This window comes from Mixophyes fleayi, chromosome 7 (genome assembly GCF_038048845.1).
Source record: "Mixophyes fleayi isolate aMixFle1 chromosome 7, aMixFle1.hap1, whole genome shotgun sequence".
NCBI lineage: Eukaryota > Metazoa > Chordata > Amphibia > Anura > Limnodynastidae > Mixophyes > Mixophyes fleayi.
Window position 1 is genome coordinate 48867864 of NC_134408.1, and position 19778 is coordinate 48887641.

Sequence of the window (19778 nt, forward strand, 5' to 3'; positions counted from 1 at the left end):
TAATTTATAAATTAGATGCAATTTTTAGATAGATCTGCCAACCTCCAAAATACTATCACAACAGGCAATGTTCTTCCCTAATTGCCTGGACATGATATAGCCTAATTAGTTGACATTATTCAGTTTTACACTTCATTTAAGATAAATACATGAAATACCCTTATCTCTTACATTATGTGCAAAATACTTGGGTCAGCTTAATTTTTCTAATTTGCAGTCATTGAACTGTTGAATATGGAGAAGATTATTTGGTCATAAGCTTAACAAACACAGTATCCCTCTTGGTCTTGGTTTCCACGTTATCTTTTACATTTGCCAACTATTCATTATATATTTTAGTTTAAAGCATCAAATGATGTCCAGCTTGACATCATGGGAAAATATGTTTTGACTTCTGGCATCCAACAAATTCTCCTGGAGGGGAAGTTTGATGACAATGACAAGTGGATCGTGAATGCTTCCAGTGCACAGAGATGTTTGCAGCTTAACGTTGGACAACATGTGCAAGGTATAGTAAATCAGTTTCGAAATGAATAATAATACTTGTGAAATTAAAAAAATAAATATCATCTGTTAGTATACACATATTTATACAGATTCTTTTAAAGCCGTATACCATCCACATTGCACCTCTAATTGGGCAGCATGGCCATCAATATGGGTTTCACCTAGCATCAGTGCTATTTTTGTCTAAAAGCGGCGCTGGCTTGTAAAGGCAAACTTGCCTTTACAAGCCAGCGCCGCTTTAAATTTTAGCTGTAAACTCGCCGATTTCCGGACTTTCATACATTTACCCCCTAGTATAAACATCAATTATTTAAAGGCTGTAGATGTCATTTACTATACATATAAGATTGTATACATTCTAGTATTGTGGAAGAAATCCAGATGTTCCTGTAAAGGGAGATTGACCAGAGTCATGTTTATTTAGAAATTAGGTAAACATCTAGGGCCTGATTCATCAGGGCACGTATCTGCCAATTTTGTGCGTATCGTATGCAAAATCACTCTGCACATGCCCAGAACCAGCTCGTACGCCATAGAACGCAGCAACGTTCACTGCATTGTCGCACGCAAAGCACACTTACTACAGCTTATGATATCTGGGGGGAATGGGGTGGGGATGGTGCGTTCACCCCTTGGTCAATGTACCAAACTCAAGCATGCTCAGCTTTTTCCGAATCAAGCTTTGGGCATCTCAAAGTTACTTGGTTTTCAGCTGTATCGCTTGTTCCAGCTACAGGGCTAGTCTAAGCCCTGAGTACTTAGTAATGACAGTCTCCGTATGCATGCTATAACATGTGTTTGCAATTAGGAGCAACTGTAAAAATTTACTTTATTTTCAGTAGACATTAAGATAATCCTAATAAATGTATTCTTTTTTGAATATATAGTCCAAATAGGCATTGGACGTATCCTGCAGCATCTTGTGTAGTAGATCAGAGCAGACCCGAATTCATCAGCGCACGTATCTTCAGATCCGTTCCTTGTTGAATTTGAGAGTATGCAGAACCGATTATGTTAATCAGGCTCCTAGAATGTATTCAAACAGTCATAAATTGACCATGCAAGTTACTGCACTTTTTCAGAGAGGAGATTCAGTGGTATGTATAGCATGAAACAGTAAAAAGAAAAAAAAGTTAATGTTTTGTATGTGTGCAGCACAGAAAAAGATTTACCCATTTTCAGCACATTTGTTTTCTTCTCTGCAGTTACTTGGTGATATTTTTGTCCTTCGATTTAGAACACTTTGTCACATACAGAAATTCCTCTAACTCATGAAGGTCTGACACTAAGGCCTACTGCCACAATATGCATAATATGTTTTGTAATTGTAAACTGGAGTTATAACAGTGATTTGTGTAAACAATGTCTATTTCATTCAGTGGTGGCAGTTATTTTTTGGACAAATATTCATCATAATGCGGCTTTTCAATTCACTGAGAACCAGTGTCTAATGAATAATAAAATACCTCAGTCACGTCACTAGTTCTTGATCAGTTGATATGCTGCGTGCTGCTAAATAATGGTTCAGTCCACAAAATGGCTACCTCTGCATATTAGCAGAACAGTGAAGTTCAGACACAAGTCAATAGTGTAGCGGTTTTTCGAGCATGGAACATTATGTTGCAATCGGAAGAGCTAGGGCACATTAGCTGTTACATATTGTCCAGTGTTTATTTTCTTCTACAAAAAATCCGTCTATGGTCAGATAGTGCTGGAAGAGTTTCAGTTGTACAATAAATGTTTTGCTCTGGCTGAGGATGACTGTAAAAGCTTTGTGGAACATTGTGTTTATTGTATTTCTCAGGAAATTCTGAGGAAAAGGGAGTGGAGTTCAGTGCATGCATGGACCTCAAGCATTTGGCTTCAGTGGATACTTATGTGAATATTAATCGTACGATAGAACGATTAGGACATCTTGTTCTTTCTACAGCAAACCAAAGTCTAAGTTTATCTTATCAAGGATGTGGAGAAAACATTGTCAAAGCAGAGGTGAAGTATTAGTGTTTAAAGTGGTTTCTTCAGATGGCACTGTGTACTTTGTTTATAGGTTCAATAAATGCTTATAAAGGTCTCTGTCTGTGTGTGTATGTTAGGGAATTTAGACAGTAAGCTCCAATGGGGCAGGGACTGATGTGAGTGAGTTCTCTGTACAATGCTGCGGAATTAGCGGCGCTATATAAATAACTGATGATGATGATGGTGAGTATACAACTAGTTATGTATCAACACACAGGAAGGAAAGGCCACCTCTGGCTCTCCAGCAATTCTAATACTACAATTCATTATTATTATTAATCTTTATTTATAGGGCGCCACATGAGGTCCGCAGAACTGTACAGAGGGCAAACAGCAACACAGTACATGGTATAACCATACAATACAGTAAACAAATAACACTACAACTGTGAACACCAAAAAGATGGCCTTTAGGAAATATAAGCAGACTCGGAATAATGAAGACAAAGAGGTGTATCTTTTCAGACAGAAGAGGGCTAAAAAGGAAATCAGATGTGCAAAGGTGCAAGCTGAAGAAAAAATGTCCCATTTAGTAGGTAAAAGTTTTAGGTACATAAGTAAAAGGAGAAAAACAAAAGGAGGAATAATAAGACTAAAGACAGAGAGTGAGAGTCTTGTTGAGGGAGACAAGGTGATAGCAGATCATGTTAATAATTATTTTTGCACAGTGTTTACTACAGACAGAGAGGGGAAGGGGCCACATTTAGGTTGCAAGTATATTCATAAAATGAGGTAGATACAAGTACATTTACGGAGAAGGTCCTAATGGAACTCTCCAAACTGAAAGTGGATAAATCAATGGGGCCAGATGGGATACATCCAAGAATACTAAAAGAGCTTAAAGGAGTGCTGGTAACACCATTAACAGAATTATTCAACCAGTCACTAGCTACAGGAGTAATTCCAGAGGACTAGAAAAGAGCGACTGTAGTCCCTCTGTATAAAGTGAAAACAAGGAAGGGGCAAGCAACTACAGACCAGTGAGCCTTACATCAGTAGTAGGAAAATTGATGGACACACTCTTAAAAGAAAGAGTGGTAGAATATCTAAAATCCAGTAATTTACAGGATCCCAAACAGCATGGATTAACTGGGAGAGATCATGTCAAACAAATCTTCTTGCCTTTTTGACTGGGTGACTAAATTAATAGATCAAGGAAGTGGAGGGGGCGTAGATGTAGCTTATGTAGACTTTAGTAGGGCTTTGGACAGTGTCTCACATCGCAGACTGTTAAATTAACTTGAAGGCTTGGGATTGGATTCTAAGATGGCTGAATGGATAAGATCTTGGTTGCAGGACAGAAAACAGAGAGTGAGAGTAAACGGAGTGCATTCACAGGAGGGAAAGGTTACCAGTTGGGTACCCCAGGGATCTGTACATTGCAAATGGTATTGAAGGGAAAGAATGCCCTTTTGCAGATGACACAATGATATGTAACAGGGTAGACACACCAGGAGGAGTAAAACAAACAATTGATGATCTATGTAGACTAGATGAATGGTCAAGAGCGTGGCAACTACAGTTCAATGCCAAAAGGATAACTTGGGTCTCAAAAACCCAATGCTAAATATAGTATTAATGGCACTATAATTGAAACTACTGAGGAGGAAAGGGATCTAGAAGTCACTATTTCAGGTGACTTAAAAGTAGAGATGAGCGGGCTCGGATTTCGCTAATCCGAGCCCACCCGAACAGTGCGGATCCGACGGGATCCGAGCACTGTTCGGGAACTTTCGGGCGCCAAATGAAGCCAAACCGAGGCTGACATCCAAGTCTCGCGTCGGATCTCGCGAGACTCGGATCTCATAAATGCACCGCTCGCGGCCGCCATCTTCATTCTCCCTGTGGTTAGTGAAAAGGGAGGTTGATGTGCTCTGTACTGCTGATAACTTTACTAAAGTGGTGCTTTGTCCTGCTGAGTGAATTAGTAGTTTGTCCAGTGCTCTGTCCTGCTGATTTATTTAGTCAAGTGGTGCTTTGTCCTGCTGAGTGCAGTAATACTTTTTCCAGTGCTCTGTCCTGCTGATTCCAGTGGTGCTTTGGCCAGTGTCTGTGCTGCTGAGTCCAGTGGTGCTTTTGTCCTGTATTTGTTTCTGATAAGTCCATATCAATTTGTTAATTAGCCAAAAATCTTTTAAAAAATTTTAAAAAAATCTCCAAAAAAATAAAAAAATAAATAAAAAAAATATATAAAAAAAATAATTGAAAAAGTATAAAAAATATTATAGAGCAATATATTCTTGCAGTCCCAAAATAGAGGACCTGCCATTTCTATTACTACGTTCATTATTTCTGTAGTTCCAAAAAATAGGAACTGCCAGTTCTATTACTACGGTCATTGTTTGTGTAGTTCCAAAAAATAGGAACTGCCAGTTCTATTACTACGGTCATTGTTTGTGTAGTTCCAAAAAATAGGAACTGCCAGTTCTATTACTACGGTCATTGTTTGTGTAGTTCCAAAAAATAGGAACTGCCAGTTCTATTACTACGGTCATTGTTTGTGTAGTTCCAAAAAATAGGAACTGCCAGTTCTATTACTACGGTCATTGTTTGTGTAGTTCCAAAAAATAGGAACTGCCAGTTCTATTACTACGGTCATTGTTTGTGTAGTTCCAAAAAATAGGAACTGCCAGTTCTATTACTACGGTCATTGTTTGTGTAGTTCCAAAAAATAGAAACTGCCAGTTCTATTACTACAGTCATTGTTTGTGTAGTTCCAAAAAATAGGAACTGCCAGTTCTATTACTACGGTCATTGTTTGTGTAGTTCCAAAAAATAGGAACTGCCAGTTCTATTACTACGGTCATTGTTTGTGTAGTTCCAAAAAATAGGAACTGCCAGTTCTATTACTACATTCTTTTTTTCTGTAGTTCCAAAAAAGGGGAACTGCCATTTCTATTACTATGTTCTTTGTTTTTATAGTTCCAAAAAAGAGGAACTGCCATTTCTATTACTATGTTCTTTGTTTTTATAGTTCCAAAAAAGGGGAACTGCCATTTCTATTACTATGTTCTTTGTTTTTATAGTTCCATAAAAGAGGAACTGCCATTTTTAATACTATTTTCTTTGTTTTTATCTGTGCAGTGGAATTCAGACCAATTGAGGGTGATATATTGTGGCCCCGGTACCAAATTGGGTACTGGGGCCACTCCACTACGCAGTCCAGATAGATGCATATCAACTACATTCAGTGTTGGGTCCAAATCCAAAATTAATGAAAATGACCTGTCATCGTCAAAAACAAGAGGCATTGACGCGCTCGCACTACACCCTGTATATGCTGCAGAGGATGTAGGAGCAGGCAGCTGTGCAGTGGAATTGAGACCATTTGAAGGCGGAGGTATTGTGGCCCCGGTACCAAATTGGGTACCGGGCCCACTCCACTGCGCAGTCCAGAAAGCTAACTCGGTGCAACGTTTTGGACTAAAAAGAATATTGTGAGGTGTGAGGTGTTCAGAATAGACTGTAAATTAGTGGAAATGATTGTTATTGAATGCTATTGAGGTTAATAATAGCGTAGGAGTGGAAAACAACCAAAAAACAGGATTTTAGTGCTTTTTATGCTTTTTAAAAAATAAATCAGAACCCAAAACCGGAAATCAGAACCAAAACCTTTCGTCAGGTGTTTTGGCAAAACAAATCAGAACCCAAAACCTCAAGCTAATCAGAACCTAAAACCCAAAACCCAAAACACTAAAAGTGCCCGGTGCACACCCCTACTTAAAAGTAGATAAGCAATGTAACAAATCAATGATAAAGGCAGTCAGATGCTTGGTTGCATAGGGAGAGGCATCAGTAGCAAAAAGAAATAATTAATAATGCCACTGTATAGGTCATTGGTACGGCCTCATCTAGAATAGTTTGGAGCAAAGAAGGGAAGGGGGGACATGATAGAAACCTTTTTCAAATATATCAAGGGTTTTAACAAAGTACAGGAAGTAAACATTCGTCAAAAGAAGATAAGTATTAGAACACGAGGACATGCACTGAAACTGGAGGGAAGTAGGTTCAGAGGAAATGTTAGGAAAAAATACTTCACACAAAAGGTAGTGGATAAGTGTAATAGCCTCCCATCAGAGGTGGTAGATGCTATTACAGTAGAGCATTTTAAACATGCTTGGAATAGACATAAGCACATCCTTACAAATAACTAATGATCATATAGGGTTTGAGGTTACCATAGTTTAAAAAAATGGGTTATTATCTGCTGTCAAATTCTATGTTTCTAACTCACAACACAACTACTGATAGTCTGGAAAAAAGTTATAGGTAATAAGAACAGGAAGGAAGAGGACTCACTAGAGCTTACAATCTAAAATCATTATATACATTAGTTTCTACTTCAATAGCAACCCTTCAAACAAGCCTTTATTTCAGAAGCATCAAACTATATCTTGTCCACTGGTAGAATCAACTTGTGGTAAAATGATTCTGAATGCTCAGAAACACATAGATTTATATGTAAGCCATTAAAAGGAGACACTTTTCCAGGGAGAGAAATGTTCTAGCCCCCAGATTATTAAGCCAAGATAATTCACTCTAACAATGTGCTTTGTCTATGGTTGCTAAATATCATGTCTTCTCAATTTAAGCACTACAAACTGGCGCTTTTCATGCCACTGTGGTACATCCAGGGGAGGGCTGGCAAATTTGAGCCCGGGGGGCAAGACTCGACTCAGCAGCCTTTTAGGAATTTCTTAAAGCAAGGAAAAGGAAGGTGGTTCAGTGACTCAGCCCAAGGTAGCCCACTATGGGGCCACCCTGGGGGCAGATGCCCCCCTGCCCCCCAGCCCGGCCTGCCCCTGGGTACATCTTGTCTAAGCTATGTTTACTCCTGCAACTTAACTATCACTTCAAATAGGGTTAGGTGTTTAGAGTGGATGGATCATGAATACAAGGCTACCACATGCTGCATTGATGACCCATCCAGTGTTCCACAGTGCTCATGTGTAGTGTTGGTACGCTATTCAGAGGGTTCAATAAAACATGTACAAAGCACTGGTTACACAAGAAGTATAATGGGTGCATGGAAAGATCCCATATCTTCAAGCCCTGAATTAAACAGTCCACCCTTACTTGATATTTCACATCACTTATATATAAGTAAATGGATTATGACAATAATAATAAATATAAAATCCAGAATGACTATGCTTTGTATACAAGCAACAAGGAAAGAAACATCTGAAGCCTCTGTATGTTTATTTGGAAAGGAAGGAGATAGTATATTACCAACACTGTCCTGAGTTAAACCCATGAGCAGGGCCGGATTAACCATAGGGCTAACTGGGCTACAGTCCAGGGGCCTATGGCATCCAGGGGGCCCTTGAAAGTGCTCAGCAGCAGTATTGATCGGTCAGGGGCTGAGCACTTTCACTGCGGTCCTTCCCCGGCGCGCTGTATTTTCCTTACTGAGGAGATCTCGTGAGTCTCACTCTTACGAGATCTCCTCGGTAAAGAGCGCACAGCACGCCGGGGAAAGAGGTAAGTGCCGGGGGGGGGGGGGGGCGCGGACAGCTCGGATCCGGGGGAAGGGGGTGGACGCGGGCAGCTCGGATCAGGGGGGGGGGCCTGACGGGGGAATGGAGGCCCCCTTAGCCCAGGGGCCTCCATTCCCTTAATCCGGCCCTGCCCATGAGGATTCACAAAATGTAAATTGTGGATAGAAAAAAAATAATGTATTTTTTGAGGGAATTCAGAAAAGAGTTAGACCAACTTGTAACCAAAAAGAGCATTAGGTTATTCGCAAGGTTAGAAAATCTTGTAGTTAATTAAAATATTACAATATTTACAACACAAACGTTAATAGATCAACAACTGTAAAAGCAATAACAAAATGTTTATGGGAAATGCTACTCTGTTTGAAATAAACTCCAAATATTTAAAGATCTTTACTTAAAACTTTTTTTTAAAAGTAAATAAGTTCCATAACACCAACTGGTATAACTGTAAGGTTTCTATGCCTGGGTACCTCACATTATAAACACTGTGTTTGCACCTGTAACAGTCCAAGGACCAATAACCTGGAGTACATTGAATGAATACAACAATTGGACAGCTGTTGTAACTGTCAATCAGCTTCAGGAACACATATGCTAGCTGGGTGGGTGTGGTTTACTTATAAAAAAAATAGGTTCTTCTTTAATTTCATTAATATATCACCCCATCATTTTGGAAATATGATTAAGTATGTCTCCGTTTTAATGGATTACAAATAAGGAACAGTGTTTAAATCTCAGTCTTGACTTTCCATATGTTTTGTTGAACTGATGTAGACAGTGGACAAATAGAGACTATTAATGTGAATGATCCTGGACTAAGTTTAATTTCAAGTGGACATTATTGGGGTATTACAAAAAAGCAAAAAATACATACACATCAGTCACACAGAATACTTTGTACCACAGTACCTAAAATATCACTTGGTTTACTTAAATGATCTACTGATAACAAGTTATGTGTCTAGCCGTTCTGCTGTCCTCTCATCAATTATACATACCACCAGAACCATTTGTATAGGAGTTTTCACATAAAAAGGCAAAAATATTATATAGTATTAGATCTATCAACAAGGTAAATAAATACCAGTAATTTAGATTTGGGCATGAAGAACATGGGCTGATAATGGAGGTCTTTTGTTGAACCTTTTGCTCAACATGGCAGCTGTACACTAGGGATGCCCCTTGGCCGGTAAAGATGGGACTCATCGCTATGTTATGAATAGAGCAGAAACATAACAGAGATACGAAGGCCAGAATGTTATCTCCAGAAAAGGTGTCAACTATACTACACATTCACATGGCTGGTGTCACATATACTTCATGCCTTACAAATGTTATTAGCTTCTTGTGAATTAGTAGGCTGCATTCACATAAATATTGCTTCAATTCAATAAATATTGGTTTAACTCACAAAATAGCATTGCATGCCTCAGCGTTGTCTTTGTCTTCGAATCCACTGATTGCTGGTTGAATATTGGATATTGATTACCTGTGCTAATAAATAGTGGCCTCCACTGTATAGATTTTACAGGGAAACCAATTGCAGGGGGAAATTGCAGCAATTACACAAAGATTTAGCAAATAAAATCGATGTTAGACAGATGGGAATTCATATTGCGCCTCTACTATAATTGTGTGTGAGAAGTGGAAAAGCTATACATTATATTTCTTTTTCTCTTTCAGTTATTTAGAATTTGTATCTGTCTTCTCCATCTCTTCTTTACATTTCTTCCCCAAGTCGATATCTGTGAAAAAGACAAAATCAGAAGGAACTTTTAAAGCAAATACAGCATTTGTCACTGCATTATAAACCAGATTTTGATGCAACTAGTAGATGTACAAGATTAATACGATTGTCTCTCCTGTCTCAGAACATACTAGGAAGCCTTGCATCTAAATTCAAAACACGACTTGTGGAAATGAATAAGAAAATTAATACATACATCGGAGGATTTCAGAAAACTGTGAGTAAAGCTTGACAACAGTTAAGAGTTTTGATTTGTTGTTAATCTAATGAAAGACAATCCTCTTGTTGCTAATGAAGGACAAGATAATTACTCTAAATAGTAAATTCCAGCAATTCTCCTCTAATTGGGCTTCTCTGCCCCACTTTCCGCTGGAGAAAATTAATCCATTCATGATAGTGGTATTCCCTAAATACTTAAACATATAGATACTGATTTACTGCAACATTTTTGAGCCATTCTTCACACCTTCAACCATGCCAAACAGATTAGCAAATGTATTATCTTTGCCTCAATTTCGGCCCACCGTGTCACAATTCATTTTTGGCTGCCTCCTCAATTGGGAACCTGGTGGTTCCTGTTGAGGTGGCAATCCTTGGCTCATTTGAAGGAATTATCATGTTGATGTACCAGCAAAATATTCAAGTGCAAATAAGGACATGAGAACTTAGTGTAGTAATAGTGCCCACTTAAGTTCATGCATTTATAAGCCCAGGTCACTGACATGTGATTCCTTAGCCAGTAAAATAGAGTAGCCTTCCTCAGCTACTGAAGGGGAAGCATAGTGAGCTGTCCTGCACTGTATTAGGGAGACAGCTCTGCATCCCTGTGTTATACATAACCAATGAATTGGCTGAGTTAATATGCTCAGCCCAGGTGCCAATGTTACTATATGTGATAAGGTAATTCTGTAACAATCTGGTCATGTGATTAGCTTTACGAGAGGGCTGATCTGTTGTATGGAAAAACATCTTCAACTGTGTGTAAAAATGACCCCTTGAGAGATCACCAAAGCACTAGTAGTAGTATTGGATTCACTGCTAAAAAAGAATAGTTCAAGACACCTGTTTAGATAGTAATTTTTTTTAACAGAGACTAAATCTACTTTTGTTGTGTCTCTTTTTGGTAAATACACTCTAAAGAGAAGAGAAAACAAAACTAGAATGATCTGGTGCATTACACTTTATTTCCCCAATTAAAATAGCAGTGCCTCTTATAGACTACAATATTGTAAAAACATATAAAATACATGGGATCCCTTCCCCCAAACAGATACAAGTGAGCATTTGTATTTTTATTCATTAGAGTACATGACACTGGCAGCCACGAAGCTGTTATAAAATGAGGTTACCTTGAGAATACTAGAATTTCATAAGTCTTAAATGAGTCACTCCGTCCTCACTTCTAAGAAATACTAGTAAAACAAAGGTACATTCTAGTAATCTGATTAACATATACTCAGTAAATGAAGTTCTGTAGGATGTGATCATGAGACTGGAACCTTTAGTATGGATGAGACAATAATTATATATTTTCTTAGTTAACCATAAAAATCTAATGTCAATATTATATAGGATAATTGGCAAAGTATTTTCCTGCTGTTTCTGAATCTTAGAGACTTTCCTTATGTCTTTATTTAAGGACACAGGGGAAAATTCATCATACTCCAGTTTCTTCGAGTCGCCGGAAATCGGCGAGATGACAGCTAATATTTAAAGCGGCGCTGCCTTGTAAAGGCAAGTTTCCCTTTACAAGGCAGCGCTGCTTTAAATTTTAGCTGTCAACTCGCCGATTTCCGGCTACTTGAAGAAACCGGAGTATGATATATTTACCCCACAGTGTTTTTACAATTGTGGCTAAAATATTTGCACCCTTGGTCTTTCAGAAAATTGTTGAAATTAAAATATATTTTGGTATCCACAAATGTATTCCTTTGGTTTGCAGTGGAATAAATCACAAAAAGCAGAATAAATTACACAACTTATTCCACATAAAATTCCTTAAATGGGCTGAACAAAATTATTGGCACCTTTTAGAGGTAGTTAGAAATAATTAGATTTCAAGCAGGTAATTCTCCTTTTCTTTGGACTAAAAACTCAACTGAACTAAACTCAACTGAAAACGCTCATTAAACAGGTTTGAATAAAGAAGGACACATTCTCCTGTTTGTGTCACTATGTGTATTGCAATGAGGGTGACCACAAGAGAAAACTTGATCAAAGATTGCAGCACGGGATTGTTAGAATGGTTAGAAAGCGCCTCCATCAATTGGCCAACAGATTCAAGCTGACCTTCAGATGCAAGGAAGCACAGTTTCTATTCACATCATCCATCGCTAACTTAATGGGGGAAATTCAATTCCCCCCGAAGTACCGTCGCGCTAAAACTATTACCGTTATTACAGTAGTTTTAGCCTGGCTTTCTGCTCGCAGGGAGCTGCGAGCAAAAAGCCGGCGTTAGAACTACCGTAATAAGGGTAATTACGTGCACTATTACCGTAATAACGGTAATAATGCGCAGGCTGCGTTACTTTTAAAAGTAACGCGGCCAATTGAATACCCCCTATGAAAGAGGGTTATATGGTTGGAGGCCCAGGAGGCCCCAATGCTGAGAAAGAGACATAAGAAAGTCCATCTGGAGTTTTCCAAAGCACACATGACCAAATAAAATTCCTTCTGTGGATAAATCACATCATCCCTATATTTCCAGAAAGCAAAATTAATATATTGGTTGTTTAGATATACAGTATATACACTAATTAGCTACTTTATTAGGTTCACCTGTACACCTGTTCGCAAATGCAAATATCTAATAAATGCATGTAGACATAAACTTGTGACTTTGATAGAAGAATGATTGTTGGTACCAGATGGGGTGGTTTGAGTATCTCAGAATCTGCTGATCTTCTGGGATTTTCACACACAACAGTCTCTAGAGTGTACAGAGAATGGTGTGAAAAACAAAAAACATCCAGTAAACATCAGTTCTGTGGGTGACAATACCTTGTTAATGAGAGAGGTCAGAGAAGAATAGCCAGATTGGTTCAAGCTGACAGGAAGGCCAGAGTAACACAAATAACCATGTATTACATCAGTAGTATGCAGAAGAGCATATCTAGATGCATGTCACATAGAACCTTGAAGTGGATGGGCTACAGCAGCAGACTACAAGGTTTCACTGCTGTCAGCTAATAACAGGAAATTGAGGCCACAGTGGGCATAAACTCACCAAAACAGGACTCTGAAGGCTGGAAAAACATTGTCTAGTCTGACAGAGTTCTGCTTCAACATGTAGATAAATATAATTTATTACAATAATATATTTAAATTAATATCATAGTGTGCCAATTTATATAGCTGTAAATGTACTGACTCTTGATATTGTGTATAAGAAATGTACTTATTTTATTATATTGTGTTATATTTCTGTATAGGAAATGGATTCATTTCTGAGGTATTGATTTGTAACTTCTGAGATAGGATGTCATGATTGGATTTCTATAACTTTTCCAAAGAAAGTCCCTCATGGTAATTAGACCTTTCCAGCTCAGTGGCCAACACATCTGTTTAACTTGTACACTCAGCAGTGTTGGTTGTTATCGTGCATCTCAGATCCTGTCCGAATAATGCACACAGAAGGTTTTGGGATATAGCAGATTTGTGCAAATTTTGTTAACGTTGCATTACATTTAAATCCATGTTTTGGAAAACATATTGTTTCCTGATACTAAAAATAACTCAGGTGTTGGGGTTGGGGAAGATCAGGGGGCGGAGTTCCCCCCCTTTCGTCATGTGTGTCAGAATGTGTATAATAAGAGCACTGGTTTGTACTGAAATGTATCTTTCTATCTGTACCTTTCTGGATGTCCCTAGTACCTTCAACTAGTGGCTATAACTGTCTTTTTTAGGACTTCCTGAGCTAATAAACATCACTGTTTACGGAACTTGCTTTGAAGCCTAATTTCTGTGACCTGCAGATTAGACCAAATCTAATCTGTTTTCTGGCTGTTCTGAGGATTGGGCCCAGCTTTCCAGTACCAACGCTTTACCCGCGACTTGCAGCTCTGGCTAGTGTGATTGGCCAGGGGTACCATCCACAGCAATGCTGATCTGAAGGCAAGAGGTCAGGGGTACCAGCCAAGGTGTACCAGCAAGGGGGTACACTAGTAGTGACAGTTGCCCAGAAGGACGCGGTTCTGGATGCCGCTAAGGATTCCAGTGGTGGCAGCAGCTTAATCCCCTCCTACTACAGTTAGAGGGCGCATTTGGGATAAAGAAAGGCGGACGGTAGCAAGGCACTCTGAACCGTCCCCCAACAACATAACGGACAGAGTGGCATAGGAGGTCCATCTTGTCACTGGAAGGTCAGAATTTTGCTTAACCACATTAATTCATGGATACATTCTGCCTTGTGCCAACAGTGCAGACTGGTGGTCTGATGGTGTGAAGAATGTTTTCTTGGCATCATTAGGCCCCTTAATGCCAATTGAGCATTGTTTAAATGCCACAACCTACTTTAGCATTGTTGCTGACCATATGCATCCCTTTATGGCCTCAGTCTGATCATCTTCTAATGGCTACTTCCAGCAGAATAATGCCATGTCACAAAGCACACGCTGCTTCCAGTGACATGACAATGAGTTTAGCGTATTCCAGTGGCCTCACAGTCACCAGATCTCAATCCAATAGATCACCTTTGGGATGTGGTGGAACGGAAGATTCACAGCTGACAAATCTGCAGCAACATTGTGATGCTATCAAGTCAACATGAACCAGAATCTTTGTTAAAATTAATTAACAGCTAAGATGTCATCCAAATCCTACCAGTGAAAGGCCCAGAATAGGCTCCCTACATAAAGTTCTGTCCAGGCCAGCGTACACCAACAGGAGGTCCGACTGGGACTCTAATCACTTCATGAGGCATCCCAGAGCAAGTGCCACCCCTCTGTGAAGTTTTCATCCAAATCCATTCAGTGGAAGGCCCAGAACAGGTTCCTTGGGTCAAAGTTTTGCCCAGCGTACACCAATGGGAGGTCAGACCGTGACTGCAACCCCCTAGTACGTCTTCATTGTCTTTCCTCCATCTGGAATCTCCTCCCCCTCCGATCTCTCTATTACTGTTGACAGTTCCTCTATCTCTACAGTTACCCAACTTCGCTGCCTAGCCATCATCCTCGACTCCTCTCTCTGCTTTGCCCCACATATTCATTCTCTTGTCCAATCCTGCTGCTTCCAGTTACGTAACATTGCTCGCATTCGGCCCTTCCTTTCCCAGGATGCCACCAAATCTCTCATCTCTTCTCTAATCATCTCCCGCTTGGACTACTGTAACCTTCTCCTTATTGGCCTCCCCAAATCTCATCTCATTCCTCTTCGATCTGTGCTCAACACAGCTGCTAGACTTATCTTCATTTCTCGCCGCTAAACTGTCTCCCCCTTTACCAGGCCCTACACAGGATCCCCTTCCCCTACAGAATCCTTTTCAAGCTCCTTACTTTCACATACAAGGCCCTCACCAACTCCACTACTCCCTACATTTCCACCCTAATCTCTATTCACACTCCATCCCGCCCACTGCTATCGGCCAATGATCGTTGCCTTTCTTCCCCTCTGATTACCTCTTCTCACGCACGCATTCAAGACTTTTCCCACGCTGCCCTCCTCCATTGGAACAATCTCCCTCGCTCCATCAGAACATCCCCCAATCTGTGCAGTTTTAAACAGCCATGAAAAACCCATCTTTTCTTAAAAGCCTTTCAGTCATCCACTTAACTACCCACCTTGAGGACTACCTCTTCCTCTCATCCCTTCCTCTATCGTTCCGTGTGACTCTATACCCGTATCACCCTTGTGTCTTCAGTAATTCTGCCCCTCTCTTTAGATTGTAAGCTCCTTTGAGCAGGGCCCTCTCTCCTTCTGTTTCCTCCACTTTTAACTGTGCTCTCCAGCTACTTAGCCCACCTCCTTTTTGGGCCTTCTGCCCTCTTACTCCTCTCTCGTTTCTCTCTGCACCTTTCAGTGACTCTTAGCCTTTCAGCCGTGCCTACCCTCTTGGGCACAGATTTCCAGCTGGTGCTGAATATCCTTCTACCTCAGCCTTTCTCTTTAGCTGTGCTTTGAGCTCCCTGAGTTATAGTGTTTATTGTTACTTGTACCTTGCTGTTTCACTTTGTACTACCCTACTGTTTGTTCCTGTACAGCGCTACAGACACTTTGTGGCGCTCTATAAATAAAAAATAATAATAATAATAACAGTGTTACCACTCTGTGAAGTTTTCATCCAAATCCATCCAGTGGAAGATTCAGAGCAGGCTCCCCAGTTCAAAGTTTTGACCAATGTACAGCAACAGGAGGTCTGACCAAGATCCTAACCCCCCTAAAAACCTGGCCAGGATCCAACTGGTGTACCACCTGGCATTGGTTTCATCCCAGTTGGTGCAGGGTGTCTGAATGCATAACCGAAAAAACAAACAAACCAAGACCAATGATTTTTATATATAAGATACTGAATTACATTTCGTAATTAATGCTGTCAAGCATAGTACATTACACTCCAATAAAGTAACAAGGCAGGTGCTCTGGCAATTAGGTTGTATGTATGCCCAACTATTTCCTAAGATTAAAAGCAAACACAGACTAATTTCCTTTGGGTTTTTTGCAGGTGCAGCAGTGTTACTTTCTCCATGAAGCAGCTGGGTGGCCTCTGGCAGTGTCCCAGGATATAACTGAAATCCTGCAGTATGGTCCGAAAGCCATTCACCAGACGTGGAAGCAGAGTGGTCTAAGACAAATGCTTCGACATGATCTCCCTTTGTACTTAGAAAAGCTTAATCATTTGGTACAACAAATGCAAACAGAATTGCAAAGTAAGTTTTTTGTTTTTTTTAAGTTGCATTTGCTAAATCGAACTGAACTCTGACAGCAAAGGTGGTTCATAGTATTTCAATACATTAAGGTGAACACATACTGGAATTTATGACATCAGGAAAGTTGTCACACACCCTCAAAACATTACAATTATACATATTATGTGCTTAGATTTTATATTGTGTTTATATAGAGGGTTCTTTAATGAAATTTCACAATATCCAAATCAAAAGCATCAAATTTTACTATAAAGATTATAAGATACTCTATGCAAGTTGAAAAGAAAATCTCCTTCCCAGCAATCAAATCTGTTATTCGTTATAGAATGCTTCAAACTCATACTCATAAGACTTAGTTATCCAAAAATGTAATGTAAGTGAGAGTAGATTAATGCAATTCCAATCAGTCACCTTGGTCCTTTTCCACTCCTGATTGTACATTGAGTGCATGTATATTGTGGGGATGATGTAGAGTGAAATTGCTCTGCGCAAGTCCAGAGAGTTGACACGCGCTTATGCGCCCATATAGATTTTTCTGATTCAGCTACTTATGCCAGCTGGCGCTTACGTAGCTGAATCAGGTCTTCTAACATAGGTCAAGTACAGTAACAGTGTGTACGCAGAACTGCAAGTGGATGAAGAATGGGAAAAATATAGATATATATATATATATATATATATATATATATATATATATATATATATATATATTATTTGTGGGTGGTCAGGGGTAGGTGTAAATAAAGGATGATGATGATGACAGTGTCTGGTACTTGTAAACTACTTGTAATTGGCTGCTAACAAATGCACTGCTAATGCTGATTGGTGCTTTCTTCATTGCTTGTACATATATTACGCTTTTGTGGGCATGTGTGGTTTCTGCTGTATGTAAGAGGTGTTTTAAGTTTTATTAATGCCTAATAGCGAATAGGTTTGTGGAACATAATATAAATGATAAAAACATAGGTGCAAGTGGGACGTAATTGTCTGTGATGTGTGCCAGGCGTAAACCGCGTACATATGCTTCTGGTGCCAAGCAACACAAATCTTAAGATATTAAGATACATATGGCTCAGCAAATGGGTGTAAATATGCAATGTTTACAGACAGCATTGTTAAACGTAAATTACACCCATTTTGTGGTCAACTCAACCTTAGTCCCTCTATGTGCGTGCTTGCCACGTGCCTAAATGCACCGAACCTAGTGACCAGTCTGAAGTGGGATTAATGCAGCCTGCCATAATTGGTCATTGTCCACCCAAATTCTGTCTAGGCCAGTAATATTCATGCTCTCTCTAGTAGGGATGTGCACCGGCCACTTTTGGTGTCTCGTGTTTTGTGTTTTGGATTCGGATTTGCTTGAGGTTTTGGGTTCGGATTTGTTTTGCAAAACACCTGACGAAAGGTTTTGGTTCGGATTTAAGGTTTTGGATTCAGATTTATTTTGAAAAAAACATAAAAAGTGTTAAAAACAAGTTTTTTGGTTTATTTTCACTCCTACGCTATTATTAACCTCAATAACATTCAATAACAATCATTTCCACTAATTCCCAGTCTATTCTGAACACCTCACACCTCACAATATTGTTTTTAGTCCAAAACGTTTCACCGAGGTAGCTTTCTGGACTGCATAGTGCAGTGGTCCCGGTACACAATTTGGTACCGGGGCCACAATACCTCCGCCTTCAAATGGTCTGAATTCCACTGCACAGCTGTCTGCTCCTACATCCTCTGCAGCATATACAGGGTGTAGATCGAGCGTGTCAATACCTCTTGTTTTTGACGATGACAGGTCATTTTCATTAATTTATGATTTGGCAGCAACAGTCAACGTTGTTTAATATCTGATACGCCTCTATCTGGACTGCATAGTGGAGTGGCCCTGGTACCCAATTTGGTACCGGGGCCACAATACCTCCTCCAACTTTCAAGTGTAGTGTTTATAATTTATAAAAACTACAGTAGTTATAGCACGTCAATAACTCTTGTTTTAGACGACCATGGTACAGAGCATTCATCATTGAGATCCCATCAAGTATGTAAAAGACAGACAGCGTCGAAGTGTTATTTGTTGACTTTGTTAACCAAAAAATTGTCGCTGTTGCAAATATTCGTGCAATGAAGAGTGACTTTTTCATTTAAAGGCTCAAGCTTTCAAGTGTAGTGTTTATAACTTATAAACACTACAGTAGTTCAAGCACGTCAATACCTCTTGTTTTAGACGACCATGGTACAGAGCATTCATCATTGAGATCCCATCAAGTATGTGAAAGACAGACAGGGTCGAAGTGTTATTTGTTGACTTTGTTAACAAAAAAACTGTTGTCTATGTCATGACTAGTGGCAGCAGTTTCAGCATTAGGAGGAAGTGGGTCTTGATCTTTCCCTACTTTATCCTCCAAATTTTTGTTTTCCATTATATGTAGCACAAGAGAGCATACCCCTAAGCCACACACACTCGGCAAAGCCTTTAAAAATTATATGCGGCACAGGAGAGTACCACTGGACTTATACTGCTGAATCAGTGAACTTTGTAATATAGCAGTACCAATGGACTTATACTACAGAATCAATGAACTTTGTAATATAGCAGTACCACTGGACTTATACTGCTGAATCAGTGAACTTTGTAATATAGCAGTACCAATGGACTTATACTACAGAATCAGTGAACTTTGTAATATAGCAGTACCACTGGACTTATACTGCTGAATCAGTGAACTTTGTAATATAGCAGTACCAATGGACTTATACTGCAGAATCAGTGAACTTTGTAATATAGCAGTACCACTGGACTTATACTGCTGAATCAGTGAACTTTGTAATATAGCAGTACCACTGGAATTATACTGCAGAATGAGTGAACTTTGTAATATTGCAGTACCAATGGACTTATACTGCAGAATGAGTGAACTTTGTAATATTGCAGTACCACTGGACTTATACTGCAGAATCAGTGAACTTTGTAATATTGCAGTACCAATGGACTTATACTGCAGAATGAGTGAACTTTGTAATATAGCAGTACCAATGGACTTATACTGCAAAATCAGTGAACTTTGTATTATAGCAGTTCCACTAGACTTATACTGCTGAATCAGTGAACTTTGTAATATAGCAGTACCAATGGACTTATACTGCAGG

General features: G+C 39.4%; 1 protein-coding gene across 2 annotated transcripts in view; it reads left to right on the plus strand.

Moving 5' to 3' along the window:
- The window catches only part of LOC142097723 (uncharacterized), a 138366-nt gene that overhangs the window by 91045 nt on the left and 27543 nt on the right, over window positions 1-19778 (plus strand). For both annotated transcript variants that reach the window (XM_075179802.1, XM_075179803.1), the window contains exons 23-26: window positions 340-508; window positions 2312-2496; window positions 9896-9988; window positions 16430-16634. In XM_075179802.1, coding sequence (XP_075035903.1) covers window positions 340-508; window positions 2312-2496; window positions 9896-9988; window positions 16430-16634 — 652 coding nt within the window. The remainder of the gene's footprint in view (window positions 1-339; window positions 509-2311; window positions 2497-9895; window positions 9989-16429; window positions 16635-19778) is intronic.